At 39.6% G+C, this 18,361-nt stretch overlaps 1 protein-coding gene across 1 annotated transcript in view; it reads left to right on the forward strand.

Moving 5' to 3' along the window:
* The window catches only part of col24a1 (collagen type XXIV alpha 1 chain), an 81,471-nt gene that overhangs the window by 12,039 nt on the left and 51,071 nt on the right, over positions 1-18,361 (forward strand). The window contains 5 exon segments of the mRNA XM_029430505.1: positions 2,503-3,881; positions 6,576-6,629; positions 10,085-10,138; positions 14,993-15,046; positions 16,679-16,732. Of these exon segments, the coding sequence (XP_029286365.1) occupies positions 2,503-3,881; positions 6,576-6,629; positions 10,085-10,138; positions 14,993-15,046; positions 16,679-16,732 (1,595 nt within the window).

The following is an 18,361-nucleotide window of genomic DNA, read 5'->3' on the forward strand; positions in this document are numbered from 1 at the left end:
TGTCCTTAGAGATCCTTCACCTGCTTCAACCCCAAACAGTCATACAGTCAAAAGCCACTTCTTTTTCTCAGATCTACATTGTTGTAGCCTGGTTTTTGTTTGATACCATTGCATTTTTTTTTGTATTATCCAACGTGGTTTGAAAAGGTTTTAAATAAACCAATAGTTTGGAGAATTTATTAGACACTTTATTACCCTTTATTAACAGCATGTAAGTGTCCGTCTTTTCAATAGTAGGGATGTACTGATCCCTCTTTTCTCTCAGGATACCAATTCTAAAACCTAAATGTAGGGTACCTGCCTGATTTAACGCACCAGTCCCATAACAGTGCTTTTTTTCTCAGTATGTGGATCATTCTTTTATGCTTAAGGTAACACAAGGCTGTAACTACACAAAACGTGTTAATTATACAGTAAGTTGACACATTTTTAGATTGTATTGTTTTAGCTTAGATCAATAAATTGCTTTGTGATGGTGACAAAGTTACAATATTGAATATTGATCATGCATGATTGTTTGAATCAGCGCAACAATATTTGACAACTTTAAGGTATCATTTATATGACTGATACTGCGCTTTAATTCCTGCTGCTTTCTTCTTATACAGCTGTTCCTTATACAAAGTCAGCATCTGGTAGCTTGTTCTGTCTGTTATGCTGTCAACATTTCAGAATTTCAGAAGTTATGGACAGTTTGATTTGATCCCCTGACCAAGATAAAAGGTCAAAAGTTTGTACACGTGCAACTCATCTGAAATAGGCATGTTATAGCTTTGATGTCTATTTTTTTTTTTAGTGTCTGCATTCTTAACGGTTGGTAAAAGTGTAAACCCGTAATGCTCTGTCAAAAAGAGGCCTTTCAAATCTTTTTTACGGGTAAAATAAATAATAGAAGACAATGACGCAGTTGAAAGCTTTGCTCTTGAGATGCAAATCAGTGGTTGAGTTAGTGCATTCAGCTCCCCCTCAGCAATAAAAAAATCACCCCTCTTTGAAAGTTGGCTCCCCAAATACAGTAGAGGAGTTGTTTCAAACTAAGGTAGTCTCTCTAGATTTGCAATGAAAATACCTCAAACTGCCCCTGAGATCTCCCCATCAAAACACTTAGATGTGCTCACGCACACGGTCACACGTGCACTGCACACACAAACACACAGGCTTTAAAAGCTTCCCTGTTTAGGCTTCCATATCGCTGCTGCCTTGGTCTGTCAGTATGCTCATAGATTAGCACACCCACTCACATTGTATTGATTCTCAATCTGTCTCTCTATTTCTCTCGCAAGCACAAACAGACACGCATGTCAGGTCAGCTTCTAAAATGACCCACCCGTTTTTGATTCAGTTTACATTTACAAATACGCAATGTGTCAGGCTCCGTACTGACAAATGTGACACATGTGAAACATTGCTCTCCAGCCTTATGTCTATGGCTTTTAGTCAAAGCCAAAATGTAACAGAATATCCTCTGTCTCCAAATCACTTTAAAGTACTTTAGTCTGGCCAAACAGGCCACACTGTGAGCCGACTTAACATCAATTCTTTAAAGAACTAACTGTGGGCATGGGGAAATAATGACAGGACCATTTGGACAAAAGCTGCTCTTCTCTGGTGGCAGATTGATTAAAAAAAGCTGTGTGGACTGGTTTCCTGTATCCTAGTCAGGCCCCATCCTTCTCTAGTCCCCTCTACTCATCTGGGCCACAGCTGCCTTTCTGGTACTTACTCCAAGAGAAAAACAGGGAGGGGTCACTAGCATCATGGGAGACTGACCAGTGACTTTCTTTTTACAGATTATGTAATGTCCCACATTTGTTTGTATTTGTTGCAATTCCGTTCTATCTTTCTTGAGTTCAAATGAATGAACAGTGAGAATTTTAATACAGATATCTGGTGCACCTTATGGTGGTATGTAATGACTAATATTTAAAAATCACATTTACACATTTGAGACTCCTAAAGACAGTAGGCTATAACACAACATCCTCACTTAAAGTCTAGCTTTAATTGTCCAATGTCATTCCCCATCTTTCTCTCCCAGTGTTTCTTGGAAACAAGGGGAAATGCCATGCATAGTAAAAACAAAATCTCTTTTACTGCACCATTACTTTTTTACAAAAGACATCTTACATAATTGCTTTCATTAAATACAAACACAGGCTTGATTACTTGCAGTTGAATTGTGTTGCCCCCTGTAACTATAAGATGCTTAGAATCTGTCTTATAATACAATACCTCATAATACCTTTACTTTTAATATTCCTCTATTGGTACAATAAACTATTGTGCATTTCTCAAAATCAAAGTCAACATCCTTGTTTTTTTACTTGTTTTGGTAATTTTATTTTTAAATAAATGTTCAATGTTCACAAAAAACGAGTACCATAAGGGATTTCCTGGACCTGTTTTATTTTTTTATTTTTAGAAACAATTTTACCAAAGCATAACTTCTTTTTCATCCAGTCTCAGCATGTTAATCTCACCATTGTCTCCTCTGTCCTTCAGGAGTGGATATTCTCTATCGACTGGGGCTTACAGCTCAAAGCAGCACAGACGAGAGGACAAGCTCACCTTCGACTACTTACACCACTGTTCCCTCGCCTTTGAATTTTCCTGTTTCTGGATATGGTGTATTACTCGACTCAAACTCCCTCTATGAGGCTCCAGCAGGCAGTCTGTTCCCGCCTGAGATTGGTGAGGAGTTCTCTGTCGTGGTTAGCCTAAGCTCCTGGCGAGCAAACAATGCTTTTCTTTTTAGTATCAAAGATAGCAGGGACAGGCTACGTTTTGGCATTCAGCTGCTGCCACGCAAAGTGGTGGTTTACACTGCTGAGAAAGCTTCCATCTACTTCACCTACAACTGGCAGGATGGTCGCCAGCACCCTTTTGCTGTTGGTGTTCGCGCACGCTCAGTGTCCTTCTATGCGGATTGTGGGGCGGTGCAGCAGCGGGAGCAGACCCTGGGGAGATCTCAGACACTAAGGGATTCCGGCGGTCTCTTCACCCTGGGGAGGATGAACTCCAAAGCGGCATCATTCAATGGTCGAGTCTGCCAATTAGATATCTATCCCTCAGCCCAAACTGCCGCGCACTACTGCAACTACCTTAAAACACAGTGCCGGCTGGCCGACACTTACCGATCGCCTTTGCCCCATCCTGGTTTGGATATTGAGGCAAATGACCCTCCTTCTAACCCCTTGACAAAGTATTTTGTTGGAGTAGCAGCTACCCATCATTCCCCTTTAAAAGCCACAGCAGCTATCAAAGTGTCACCAGGTAGTATGATCACACAGTATTCACCACTGAGCCCATCAGTACATCCTCATATGGGGGATCAGAGCCACATTTTCAAATTGGATCCCCTTGCCCACTCCACTACATCATCACTTCAGCCTGACAGCTCCACTTTAGCTACCCTGAGTGGACGAGCAGATCTGGATCTCACCTATAGCACATCTATCACCACTACCAAAAATGTGTTGGCAAAAAGGAGTAGCCCCCAGGGGGACACTGTCCACTCTGAAAACAGCGCAGAGGAAGAAAGCAGCTCCGGGAGCCTGCAGACTCCAGATGCCACCCCAGGCCTGATTTCCACAGTCAGGCAAAGTCGAGTGAAGGAAGGGCTCAGGAACAACTCCATAACCAGCTCCAGGGACTCACGCTCTGGGCCCCAACAGACTCATCAACTCTTGGAGACTCATCTGAGAGCCAATGGCACTACGTTGTACCGGGAGAATGAGGTGGACACATCAGAACAGCATGATCTGGATGGCAGCTATGATGATGTAGACATGGGAGGATATGATTATGGATATGAGGATCCAGACTATTTCTATGACTATGAAGATGGTTTCCGTGGCCCCAAAGGAGAGCCAGGTCGTCCGGTAAGTCACTGAATTTCTGAATGTCAAGTACAGCTATGAGTGTTTATGGAACAGTATTCAAAAACCTGAGACACAAGTCAGTCCATTTCTCTTCATGCTCTAGAGGAAGAGATCAATACACACGGCAATTTATCGCCATCATTCTTAAAATGCCATTTAAAATTGGACTTTGTTACATACACCCAGGATATATGAAAATATATTTTGGCAGGGTGTTGTAGAGATTTAGAGGTGATGGCATTTCCTGCATTGTTCTTTTTTTCATGTATCTACAAGTTGTTAAAATAACAAGTCATTCCCTTACTGCCAGCCATTTTTGCTCTTATTATGTAAGATGTCTGGACTCACCTACCAGCGTCAAAAGCTCACCCATACAGAGCCTGCAGGTCTATAGATAGGACACAGCTTTGCCAGGACTGAGTTGTTGCAACTTATCTTTACGTCTCACAGCCTGAGTGCACTGTACTGCAGTATAATAATAATGATACAGTCTTAGCTGTAGCCCTTTTCCAGTGGGTCATAATTTGGCAAACATATATTATTTATGTGTATTTATAAATATATACATACACATATATATATATATATATATATATATATATATATATATTATCTATATATTAATAATAGACATTGATTAATTAGCCAGAATCTTTTTGCTTTTAAGCTGTTATCTATCTCTTTAACTGTTTGTATGTCTTGGCTACTCTCACCACTTTGATGCAGGCATGTTTTGAATGCTGGGTCAGCTGGAGGTCAGTGGCTCACTGTGTCATTGCCTCTCTGTTTAAACTTGAAAAAATGCTGGTTTACATCCTCAGGGGAAATATTTCATAGTTTTGCAGCGACAAAAGTAGACAACAGTGCCATGAGCAGGGTGAAAACCTTATACAGGTTAAACTTTTTTTGCCTGACGCTCCATCTTTTTTCACTTGAGCCCTCTATGTGGGAAACCCCAGGACAATCCAGAGGCTCTTTTTTTGTTTGTTTGTTTGTGAAATTATTATTAATAACGGGACCTGATTGGATCAAGTTTGACTATAACAATGCTTCCGAGTAAATATAAATACTTTAAAGGAAGAGCGAGGTTTGGACTTCAGTCAGTCATCACGTCCTCAATGCATTATCAATCTTGGTAATGTCTCAGTTACATGGTCTGTTATTAAGCTACCTACAGCAGACAGCTTGCTTTTTGAATGCATGTTGGGTTACATTGCAGGGGCTATTAAGCTCAAGTTAATATCACACAATGCAATAAATTCAAATGACGATTCATTCTACCCTTTAACTTTACAGAAGTTTGACTTCCTGAATTGACTCCACTGGGAAAGATTTGACTTTGTCTTGGCAGCACAGATTAAACATGTGAATTTTATAGCTTTACTTTGCATGTGTGCCTCGGTTTCTTTAGGCCCTGTTGTTGTGGCGAAGGCGGTGGTGTGCTCACAGTTTCCATGTGTCTGTGTGTGGGAGTCTAGAGGAACAAACAGCTGTTTCTTTATTCATGTCTCCCTCTGTGCCCATCTACTGCTCTGGCGGGAGATAAGGATGCTCCAGAGCACCCCATTATAATGTATTGCTATAGCAACAATTCAGAATGGTAAATAAAATAGTAAAATGTCTGTTTTCATCTAAAAGTGTAATCCCTTGTAGTGGGATTGTTTCTTAGATGGCATTGGGGAGTAGCAGAAAAGTCTTAAGAAATAAATAGAGAGAGCACGGCAAGCTGCACACAAACGCTATTTGGTCCTTATTAATTTCATTATTTACACCTGTGATTTTCCTACTGTGACGTGTCAAAACGTCCTCTGTGAAAAAGTCCTATGGTCCTGCAAATTTGGATAGTGCAACTTGGTCTACAAGGTGATTTATTCACATTTATTCACATTATTATTTATAGGCTGATATTTATACCAAAATAGGCTATGTATCATGATTTAATGTCAGAAACCAAGCAAGTCTGTGTTGAATCAGACATTCAGCATCCCCATACCACCCCTCAAATCAATTCAGCGTACTAGCTAACACCTTCTACCAAGTGATGGTACCAAAACATGTAAACGTTTACAGGCCTGATGTACAAGATCAGATTCAGTATTTTTTCATTGTTCTGTATTGAATGCCAGTCATTTGTGCTTGTTGATAATTGAATATTATTGATAATTGTCTCTTAATAGAGTCACCTTTTTTCTTTTTTTTTAAAATTCGCAGATATTAAGATTTGATTCCAGAAATATATATAGTATTTGAAAATTCTAATATTTTTGTCTAGTAAAACACTAACAGAAACACTGGATTGCGTTCAGCATGAGTCTCTACCAGAACATGACATTTGTTACATATGTTTCATGCTACGTTTTTTCCATGACGAAGGATTATGTTAATCCCACAGGCTGACCAAAGGCTGGGGGTGTCAGTCTCATCTCGAGAATGTAACTCGACCCTTCTGCTCAGAATTTCCTAATAGAGCTTTTAGTTGAAAACAGTTGGCTCCTGTCTTTTGAACTTCATAGCTCTTACATACATATACCACATACTCATCATTGCAGAGGCCTGAACAGTGAACTGCATGTTATTGCTACCATTAACATACTCTATCTCTCTTTTCCCCCTTCACTCCGCCTCTCTCTCTCTCTCCCCCTCTTCCTACAACATTCCCTTCTTTCTCTCCCTGTCCCTCTGTCTCTGATTTAGGGTCCTCCTGGTCCCCCTGGTCTACCTGGTCCTGCAGGCAAAAGAGGTTCTCGGGTGAGTAACCTGCGCAAAGGTGATGGTACACAGACATAATTCTGTAAAGTAATCGTTATCTGTTGATCAGGAAGAGTATAACAAAGTAACTGTACGTGATAGTGGCAAACAATTAATTTTGAATGTTTACTTTTAACTATCAAATATGTGTCTTTTATCTCTCTTTATGCAGTAGAAAACTATTTTATATGTGGTCTGTATATCTGTACTGACAATCTTAGTTGGTAGACTGATCCCAGATAATATGAACATAAATACATTGTTAAAGATCATAAAAGGAAATTGGAAATGCTGCTTTGTTTAGCAGCACAGTATTGTGGGTTGAGTCACTATAAAGAGATTAAGGTCAGGTTTCTTGGCCTTTAAAGTGCTGAAGTTGATAATCAACAGCACTAACACATTCACTGAATACTTTTTTCTTTTGGTCTTTTGGTATGGCAATTAGCATGTGTTTGTCTGTATTTACCGTCACAATCCAGCTGTCGGGAAAGAAGCGCTGACGAACATTTTTGTGGATAGTGTGATTAAACTCAGGAACAAGCCTTGCTTTGTAAAGGCTCATGACAGTCATATAGTTCGCTTTGAGGATGCAGGCAAGATTGTTTACTTGTCTGCACCTTTGGAGCACCAAAGATGAGTGACCAAACTGTTCCAGATGAAACGAGCTGCAACCAGCAGCAGCTTTGGCGGCACAGCCTGCATTTACCATCTGATCTTGAGAATACACTGTATGCAACTGCCAAGTCTTTCATGATGCAATGCTGCGATCATGCCACAGGCCCTGAAGGCATCTTGAAACAGAACAAGACACATTTTACTTAATGGATGTGGTATGTGTTAGCGGGAACGTGTATAAATAGTTCACTCTTGTTCTTTGTAGAAGCTCTACCCTGCACAGCAACATCTTCGAGCTAATTTAACTCAGGGGATGTAAATATCTACAGTGTGTCAGTGTTAATGAAAGACAACATGCAATCAAATTCACATAATGTTTGATTACCTGTAGATAGTTTTAAACACCTGCTTTTGAACCACATCAAACAATGACTCTCAAGTTCCAGAATAATGATCAGTAACAAAACAATGCTCGTTAACATGGAAAAAATGTGGTTAGTACATGTACACCTCTTTGTGTATATTATACAATATGTATGTGTGTGTTAATCAATAGTTAACTGTTTACATACATTCAAAGTAACATACACATGTAGACTTTTCCCTTTTGCTTCTTTTCCCCTTACAGTGGATATTCAGAACTTAAACGTCCCTGCGTTAAAAAGAAACATAAGGGGTTGCATTGGTGGGGGCATGTTGCTTACGGTACCAGTGAGACAATGGAAAGTTATCACGGCAGAAACTATTTTATCTTTTGTCAAGGCCGAGCCGTGATTGCAAGGTAAACAGTCGAAAAACAAAGCTGTGTTTTTCCACGCAGGGCTCAATTTGGTCTGAATGCGGCCTTATGTTGTGCTGCATTTTAACAGAGCATGACAGGCAGACTAGGAGGCAGATAGACAGGAAGACAGGCTGGTAGACAGAGAGAGGTGGTAGACAGTAAAACATGTCTTCTGGTAAAAAGGCTTGGAAAGCACATAGCTGATACATAACATACCCATAGGCTAAGTCATAAAGTGGAGACTTGCAATCATTATGTGGTGGGAAGCTGAGGGCAGTGTGTGATACTGTGGTTTTGTCTGCTGTCTCAGCACAGAGCGGCAGACTTGTTTGGCTGCCTCTAATTGTTAACGTTATCAGACTGTAAACTAAGATACACTATTTGGTGTGGGCATTTGTCAAGGAAACAGACAACTTTTCTTCAGAGGTTGCTTTTATTCTAAACAATCTGAAAGGGACAACAAGTTTCAAGTATTCAGATAGTGATTGATATAATAATCAGGTATTTTATTAAGGAAAGGGATGCAGTACAATTTTGTATTGCTGTTTAGTAACCTCTTTTCACTGTTGTGTATGTGTTGACCAAATACATATCACATTACAGTGTTACAATAGAAAATGGTTACATTTGTCTTTGAGGAGTGCGTAAGCAAAACGTTTTGTAAGTTAACATTTAAGACCCAGATGACTGATGTTAAAAATGACAGTAAGATAATACAAATATAGAGGGAGAGAGAGCCTTCTTCCTGGCTCTTGGCTGTAGTGCAGTGAAAGCATGGTCTGCAAGCTGCCAGGTTACAGATGTACAGGAATGTAGCATATTTATGATTGTGTGTGTGCATATGAATGTGCACATCCATGTAGGCATAAGTGTGCATGTGTGATTGTGCATTTTTTGCATACCTGTGATGTTCAAGGAATTCAGATGATTGGTCTGTTCCCTGACGTGGTGGTTGTAGAGCTTCCGTGATGGGTCATGGCAGAAGGTGCTTCCCATTGTGAGATATCGAGCGAGGGCGAAAGAGATCTATGTTATTCACTGATTCTAGAGATATTATTTTCTTTCACAAGATTACCTTCATTTAATCTCTTTTAAATGTAGCTTATTGCTGGAAATGAATCCATTTTATGACTTGATCTTGACTGCACTAAATAAATAGGGGATAACATTTCACCTCTACTACTGGGTTCATTCAATCTGACTCATTAGTCATCAGTCTAAAAAAAGCCTACTATAGCATGTTATCCTCTGTTTGTATTTTGTTGTCGCAGTTCGAGTATATATATATATATATATATATATATATATATATATATATAGTGTATTCTAATCTATTCTTTATATTGTGTATTGTAATCTATAAATATTTTATAGCTATCTGACTTTCTTTTGATGTTGATATGCATATTTACTGTGTACTTTTTTACCTCTGTGCAATGCTTGTATAACATGCTGTAACCCCTCAGAATTTCCCAATTTGGGATCAATAAAGTGCATCTATATATCCATCTATCTATCTAACTAACTAACAGCAGGGCAAGAATACACAGAATTCAACCAAATAAAATTGCTGAAACTCTGAGGGCTGGTGAAAATAACACTGCCATCTTATAATATATCTTCACATGTGGCATCGGCCTATAGTTTACGTTAGCCATCTGTGTGTTTACCATAGAGCGTTACTGTGGCACTAACGTTATGTTGTATTTTGATAGTTTGTTTATTGTCTTTGGTCCGGATTTTTCAAAGATGAGGGAACGACTCATATTATTGTGTCGTCCTCCCCGTGGAAGGGGGATTCTTTGCTCCGAGGGGAGTGTGCGATTGGGACGATGCGAGAGTGGGAGTTGTTTTCTCATTAAAAAAATCAAAACATACGTACATAGACCATCTGTATTATTGACAAGCCCTCGGGGCAGCTCGTACTCTGAACTGAGGGCAGTAACACTGTGACCTCTTCACATTCTGTTGATAATGTTAGTTATGTGAGCTGTAGTTGTCAACAATGCACAGTCGTTTAATATTGTTCTCTTTCTATCTCTGTCTGCTTCTTTTCCAGGGTCCCACCGGTCCACACGGAAGCCAAGGACAGCCTGGACCACTTGGGCCCAAGGTGAGTGGCCTTCTCCTTTTGTAGGGACACATAAACAGCTAACAACTATGTATAGAAAATGGTTTTACAGTTATAATTGGCAGAAAAGGCTCTGCTCTTTGAGAGATCTCTCAATGATTCTGCTCAGAGAGCTAATCCCCCCTTAAAGAATTGATATGTCAACATTATATCTTAATTAAATCAAGGTGGTAGAGGGAGCCGCGAGTAAACATTGTGTCATTGTAAAGCATATTGCAAAGAACAAATACTGAGCAGCCCAAACTACTTTAATGCTTCATTTAATTGTTTGGAAGAAAGGTTCAGTGTCCATGCTTGGTCTAAAGATGACATTACAAGTCCAAATAACATGCACAGTTGATAACATACTTAACCAAAACAGAAAAAAATAACAATATTTGGAAAATGTCCTTTTGGTGTATTAGAAGTGTTTTTGAAGCATACAGGCTGGTGGCAAACTAAGACATCCCCTATTTGGAACATTGAAGTATACCTAACCTTGCAAAGGACTATTATTAACACAAAGCTGACATTACCATTACCATTTGTACACATACATGACACATAAAGGTTTACAGAATTTTTAATTGATAGTTGTTGGAATAAACCTTTGCAGAGGTGCTAGATTAAACATTATAGTGAATTACCTCATATTTCAACATGATGGACTTAGATAGAGATTGTAGCTTTTATGTCTTTTTTAATGTGAAAAATTGTGGTTTGATAAAATGAGACTAAATGTAATGTTTTTCTAAGAAAAGAGAGATGGAAAATTCCATGGTCATGTATTCTTTTAATTTAGGGCTCCATATGTATTCTACTTAAATGGAATTCTAGTTTAACCGCTGAGAAAGGATTTTGTTATTAAATTCAAGAAAACCTGAACAATGGCAGTCACATAAAACACTTGGGGCTTTAACCAGATGGCTGATTGTATATTGTGGAAGTCTGCACACAAGTCTTCAAAGTCATGTACTTTCATGACCTATAATTTCCTGTCTAAGAAGTGGTGATAAATGCGATAGCACCATTGTTTGTAATGGCACGGTTGGTTGGATATGGGAGTCATTATTGTAAAATTAAGATTTCAAAGAAGGGGATGACAAGCCTGCCTGAGGAAGTGTACTGTCATTGTTCATACTGGCCTGCCAATCACTACCAATAGTGAGATGGCAATGTCATTACTACAAGAAATCAAAGAACATTGTATCGAGCTTTATGCCAAGTCTTTTCAATTCAAATTGTCTGTTTTAGTCATTTGTAACGGAAAGTCATTTCCTCTACCAGGCGGGCAAAACATCAGATTCTGCCTGTACGGTTTTATTTAGGTTCTGATAGTCAACTAATTCCACAAAGAAAAGGACTCTAAAACCTGACAAATTGGGGACTTTTAAAAATGATTCCGTACATATTGTACTTTTTTATACACTCCATAAAAAACCATCAAAGACACAGTGACTACAGGTGGCTGATGCTAGCTGACAAGTTGGAACCTGTTGCTCACTCCGGTTGCACATGTGTGTTTATGTGTACTTTAGGAGGGGGTGGAGCGCAAAGAGGTCAGGTGCAGAATGGTGCAGTGCAACATATATACTGTCGCTAACATCTAATGTTTTAAAGTAGTAATAATGTTTTAGGCCTGAACATGTGAAATGTCCTCCTCTCAGGCATAGCCTAGATAATTTTTTACCACATGGCATAATCGTGCTAGTCATTGCTCATTAGCCACGACACTGACTTCATATGAAGGATACATTGGTACAACTGAGCAAGGATGTGGTCAGCTCCATGCAGATGGTTGTGGTGACTGTGGTCCCGACTGGCTACCACAGATCTTACACCATGCAGTCAGTGGGGGAACAGCCATGTTATAGGAGCAGAAACAAAGGACAAGTGGATGGTCCCCCCTTAGTCTTTTGATGTGAAACTTTTTGTTTGTAAGTGGATAGCTTCTCACTTAGAATTAGTAGTTAGTACATAAACTGCATAGCTAAAGACGAGACAAATATATGAAAGTTCTTATCATGAATTTTGGCCCCTTTGTCTACCTCACCCCCACATAAAGAGAGGAATGTTCTGTTTTCCTCCTTGATTAGTCAAATAGCACAAGGAGATGGATGGATTTGTTCTGAGTCACCTTTGACCTTGCTGGGACACTGCACGCTTGGCTGAGGGCGTTCGATTAGCTATTATGAAATATGGGGCCACCTGCTTGCTCGCTGTTTCCTCAGCCTTTACACCCACATTCGTGTACACATACTAAAACCAGCATATCTAATACCGTAGTGACCTGTCAGTGAGTCATTCTCACACCCCCAACCCCTGTGCGGAATAGAAATTGAGAGACTCTTTGTCTCAGTTTGAGAAAATATCTCCTGTTGAAATGTGTTTGGTTACTCGGATGAATACAGAGGAAAACAGTCTCTGATGCTGAGCTTAGGTGACATGTGTTTTAAGCACACTCTGAAATGTTATGACGGTATGCTTGCAGGACTTAAAAGAGCCTTTCAATCCGCTTCATGCACTGCTGACATTTCTTTCCAAACATAAAGGATCCTTGGTTTTATGCTGTGGTAGATTTTCTGCTCTTCCACCCTTAAGCTTTTCTATGCCTCACTGGCTGTCAGTCAAAACTATGGAAACTTGATCCGTATATAGATCCTCAGTAGATCAAAATCTACTGAGGAGAATGTGCGGTTCTAAGGCGTCAAACAATGGTTTAGCACCTTACACCAGAACCAGCTGAACATTTTAGATAATACATTTCAGTGTTTCCCCTAGGTTTAGGTATTGCGTGCGCGTGCGTGGCGCAGTTTCTATTTAGTTCTCTCCTCTCCTTTCTTCCGCTCTGTAAGTGTGTGCGCACGTGTGTGTGTGTCAGCTGCGAAGCCCCGCCCTTCGCAAAACGGAGCGAAGGAGAGAATGTAAATGCGCAAAGTAGACAGTACAAACTGAAACGTGCACATAAATTAGATCAATAGCATAAGCGTTTAGTTTATTTAATAAAAGAGCACCTGTCAATCTGAAAAGTGAGTTGTGAATTAAAAAAAAAGAAATTCTAATTCAAGAAAAAAACAAAAACACCTTGAATGTCAGCCAGGGCGCTGGGCTCCGTTGGCAGGGCGCTGCTGCAAATGGTAGGGGAAACACTGCAACCATGCTACACCGCATCAGATGTACAATCAGAGAATATATTGTAGTCGTGTATTGAGTGACGCTTGTTTGAGGCATCTTCTAACTATCCAAACTCCTTTTTGCTTCTGTTCATTTGTGTTCCTGATGAGATTTATTTTCTTGGCTGTTTTTCTTGCCCCATTTCAACAGCAAAGTATTAAGTGCTTGTGTTGAAATGATGCGGAGGTCTCCTCACATTGCTGCTTTAGTAAAAAACCTCTGTAGATGCAGACTATCTGTAAGGATGGTTGAGTTTAAACTTTATTTTAAGATGTATGACTATAGAATATATGTTATGTTCCTAAACCACATCACTTTGGGAAGAGAAGCCCTGAGACCTCTGGCTGTTGTAATGTAATATTGCTGTTCTGTGGAAATGATCTTAACATCAGCTCCATTCTGGCAGACTCTTTGACTTGTTATCCACTTTGTGGGAATCACACATGTGGTCTGGGATCACACAGAAACTGAGTGAGGTCCGGATGCCAAAAGGAATTTGTATTTCATCGCTGTTTGTTACTGCCTTGCTTGGTCACTCTGCAGAAACATGAATGCCAACTCTAGATATCTCTTTTTATAAATGAAGAATTGTACATAATTGTAAATATTATACTGAAAGATCAAGGGTCATCTAGAAGCTGCAGTTTATTCAGAATGGAACTGACATTCCTAAACTATATAAACTAATGAAAAGATGTGTGCAATATGTACACCTTTTCTTGACCTTTTTGAATTTCTTGTCATTTTGAAAGTTACTTAAAGGCCTTACAAAATAAAATAAAATCTTAAGCATCCTAACCCTTCACTGTAAATTGTGTGAATTATTGTCATGGTTGATATAAAACTGTTCATGGACTGGCGTTAAACTGCGACAGCTTAAAGTTAAACCACATGGTCTAGTAAAAGACAAAGTGTCCTCACACATACTCACAGAGTCTGTTTCCCTTTGCCAATGTGGATGTTGCTTTCCAACACTGTCTCACTGTTATTGCAGAACACACACCTTCCTCTGTAAAACCTCCAGTGTCATGTGTGGAACTGAGCTACACACTGTTGAAACCATATACTGTAGAAAAATATGGTAACATCTTTGACTTCTCCCAGAGATTTCTAAAGGGACATTTTGAGGTCTGTAACTTGATTCCCACTGCCATCTTCTCAGCTGTGTGGAGCCCAAATATCCTAATTTGAACAACAGTGTAGTAAACAGCACAGATGCCCACTTAACTGTCCTTACATCATGTTGTGGAAGACAAGTTGAACAACTTCAATAAAGTTGAATATTTGTGTGGCTCTCACTTCCATTAGAAGAACTGCATCTTAAGGCATCTCTACATTGGCCTCTTCACAACCGCACAGTTTTTGCTGCTCGGTTATATTAAAGAGTTTATGGGCAAAGCAGTCAAGTTTTTGAGAAAGAGAAAACATGCAAATTCATCCTACTTACTTTTCTTGCTTACTCACTATTATTGTACATTTAATAAAGTAACAAGCTTTAATTCAGGTAATCACATTAGGTATTTCATGAATGTATAAAGAAATGATTAGATATGAAAAATAAATAAAATAGTCACTGAACTTTGAATGTTTTTTTAATAACCAACATTTGTAAAAACTGGTGCTGCCACTGAGAAAAATGGAGTTGCTTAAGGTCCTTACTCTGTGACCCTGTTTCTATTCTAGGGTTCAAAGGGAGACCCCGGGCTGTCACCAGGCCAGGCTCCACTCGGAGAGAAGGTAAGAAATCTGCCAGATCTGTGTCAGGTCCTCTGTGCTCCTTTCTGTGTTTCTCTCATGTGCTCCTGTTTGTCACAAAGCTTTTACTCCTTCACAGCGATCTTGAGACATTTTACCTGAGCTGGTACTTAACGCTTCCAGTTTTCACATCAGTCCTCACTCACACCTCACGTAGTCACTGCTCACTGATTGCTTTTTTCTCTGCTCTCGATTTTATTTGTCAATAATTTGAGCAAAATATTGTGAAAAGGATCCTAAAATGTTCAGATCATGCAGCATAATCTAACCATAAAGCAAGGAATGTGTGTCTGTTTGTATGTGGGAATGTCCTGTGGATATCTCCAGAACCGTTCGATCGACTTCAAACGTGACAAATCTAACCATTTGAGCCACGCCCGTTTGTGTCTAGACTGATGTTACGCCATTTTGAATTGTGTCCAAATCTGTATGTATGACGCATATATCAAGAACCGTTCATCCAATCGACTTCCCACCTGGCGGGTGCAATCGGCCCGTTTCGAACGGGCACACACCCCAAACGGCACTGCGGTTCATAATGAGTAATTCAAATGATTCAACAAATCTGCACATGATGAGTCACTCACGACTCAACGCTTTCTAATTTGTGGAAAACTGAATTTTGAATTTCCTCTAATAATCTTTTCTGTATATATTTGTTCTGCATTCAGCAACTTCCTCTAAACCATTGTTCTGCTTTCAGACTCATTCTATTATCATTCATTTGTCTGCTGTCAACATACTCTCACATATATTACTCTCTACTCTCTTTCCATCATTGTCTCTTTATTCCAACCATCATCACAGTAATGATTTTCCAGAGCAGCACTGCTAAATGTCTTGAATTATTAAGCTCCAAATGTATCTTAATCCTGCACTCCAAGAACAACTGTCATCTCCTTTCAGAGCCTTTCTGGGATAGCAAGAATAATGTTAAATTTCACTTGAAACATTTAAATATGAAATATTTATCCAACTCCATCCTGATGTCATCCCCACAAATGATTGCAAACCTTACTCTTTGTAACAAGTCTTTTACCTTTGTAGCAGTTGTTAGCCCTTGTATCTTTCTCTGTCTCTTAGCATGTTTGTCTGTATTAACACAATTTCTCCAAGCTCCATTGACCCTCTCACCTCACGTCAGATTTTTAAGAATAGAAAAATATTGCTCACCATATGGTTTTTGTTAGAATCATCTTTAATAATGGCAGATGTTAGACTCTTTCTAAAGCTCAAAAGCACTTTTTAATTGTCTGTCTCACTCACCTGTGGAAAGTCCAACATAATAATGAATAGTCTTTTGAACCATTGCCCTGTTGTGCATTAGTCATTTGAGATTACGTGTTGGAAAAATAAGATTTATTCAGTGTTAAACAATTTATTCTAAATTCATGTACTTGTGCTTGGATTAACTGCAAGAGAGCTAAAGCAGTAAGATTAATCCCCTTTCATAAAACACTATTCTACAGTGTACAACTATTCATCCTTATAATGCCTTTATAAAGCTTTTGCAATGGAATCAACACATGTTTTAATATCTGTTTTACTCTGTGATGATGGTGCACATTGCATCCCACTTTGTGTTATGTTACTATCTCTCATTTATTCCAACAGGGTGACAGAGGCCCACCAGGTTTGACTGGGCTGGATGGATTTCCAGGTCTACCGGTAATATTTAGTTTACTAAGCTATTTGTGTTTAAACCAGCAGCTGATGGTGAAGGTAGAAGAAAGCTTGGAAGAAATACTGTCAGAACATTTTGAATGAAGTGTCCAAGTAGCTCAGTTTGCAGATCTTCGAGAAATCTTTTAGATTGCTGCTTATGTTTTTGTTTTAAAACAGCACTTAGGCAAAAGGAGGCACACGTATAACTATTTCATACAATTTGTAGGTTGGTTTTAAAATTAAGGGTTAAGAGCATGCATACAAACACACTTTAGCATATGTGCACATACAAACACACACACACACACACACACACACACACACACACACACACACACACACACACACACACGCACACGCACACACTCACCCGCGCACACACTGTCTCAGTGTTCCCACTGTGTTCTCCCCCAAGTGTTAGCCACATACGTTAGCTGAGGCCTCTTGTGGTTAGTATTAGGTTATTGTGCAGAGACAGTCTACAGCCCACCCTGCTCTCTGCCTGTCTTCAGTCCTTCTATCTTTATCTCAATAGAAAGATAAATATATATTTATATACCAATGAATCGTTATTTATTACTTCATCTATATACCTAATACTGTTTTGTTCTTGACTGTCTTAGCATACCTCTTACTCTGCATATAGCTTCTGCCGTTGTCCCTCAGAGCTTCAGAGCTGGCTGTTAGAGTTTGGTGCTGCCTCACTTAAACTTAAACTTAAGGCTTTAAGTTCAAGGTCAAATGTCATCCAAAAGAGGAAAGACACTCTGTCCGGGGTCAGGTTGTCAATGACACGCACAATATCCCATGCCTCCGCAGGTCAGCAATTGTGCCTAAAGAAGGAGCATTTCATGGACTATCAATCAAATGAAGGACACTGGCATTCTCCCTATGTCCACCAATAAGCACATATTCACAGGAACACTAAAGCCTTCTATCTGTTGACTCAAATTTGTTTTTGTCTTGCTTAAATAGGTACATTGCTTATTCTGTGCTCAGCAGAGCTGTTGCTAGAATTGAGCTTGTGGCCTTTACGGAACAGATTTAATTTGCTATAGTAGGTTGCCCTGCTGCCCACATGGCTATCTACACAGTGGTCTAGGTAGCATCTTATTAAAGCGCTGAGTCTGGTTTCCACATAGCTGGCCATCACCTTGCCTCCCAGGAGGCCATCCCAGTGTTTGCAGTAGCTGAACCTAATATACCCAGCACATGAACTCTGCCCCCTCAAGTATTTCCAGAGGAAATGACTGGCTCGGATCTTATGCTCTTTACCCCCAAGAGGGCCTTTTATTGAGTGTGAAGGTTCATGTGTCACTACCTCGGAAGCACACAACGGAGTCAATGATACCGGGCACGAAGGTCTCTCGCTGCCCCAAAAAGATAATGACCTGGCCCTGACCTTGTGTTTTTGAGCTGTAAACATCTGTTGTTGATAATCAAGTCAAAGGGAAAAATAGAGAAGAGAAGTTCAATGAATCCTGTTTAGTTTATAAAGTGCTTGTTTAACTTAATGCTGAATTTAGCTGTACCACAACACTGACTGTGGATTAGATTAGAAAGTTTTTATGTTTCAATTGTTAGTTTCCTTTTTAAACCTCATCCCCTGAGCACTCTGCATTCAGTCGTAAC

This window comes from Cottoperca gobio, chromosome 4 (genome assembly GCF_900634415.1).
Source record: "Cottoperca gobio chromosome 4, fCotGob3.1, whole genome shotgun sequence".
Lineage (NCBI taxonomy): Eukaryota > Metazoa > Chordata > Actinopteri > Perciformes > Bovichtidae > Cottoperca > Cottoperca gobio.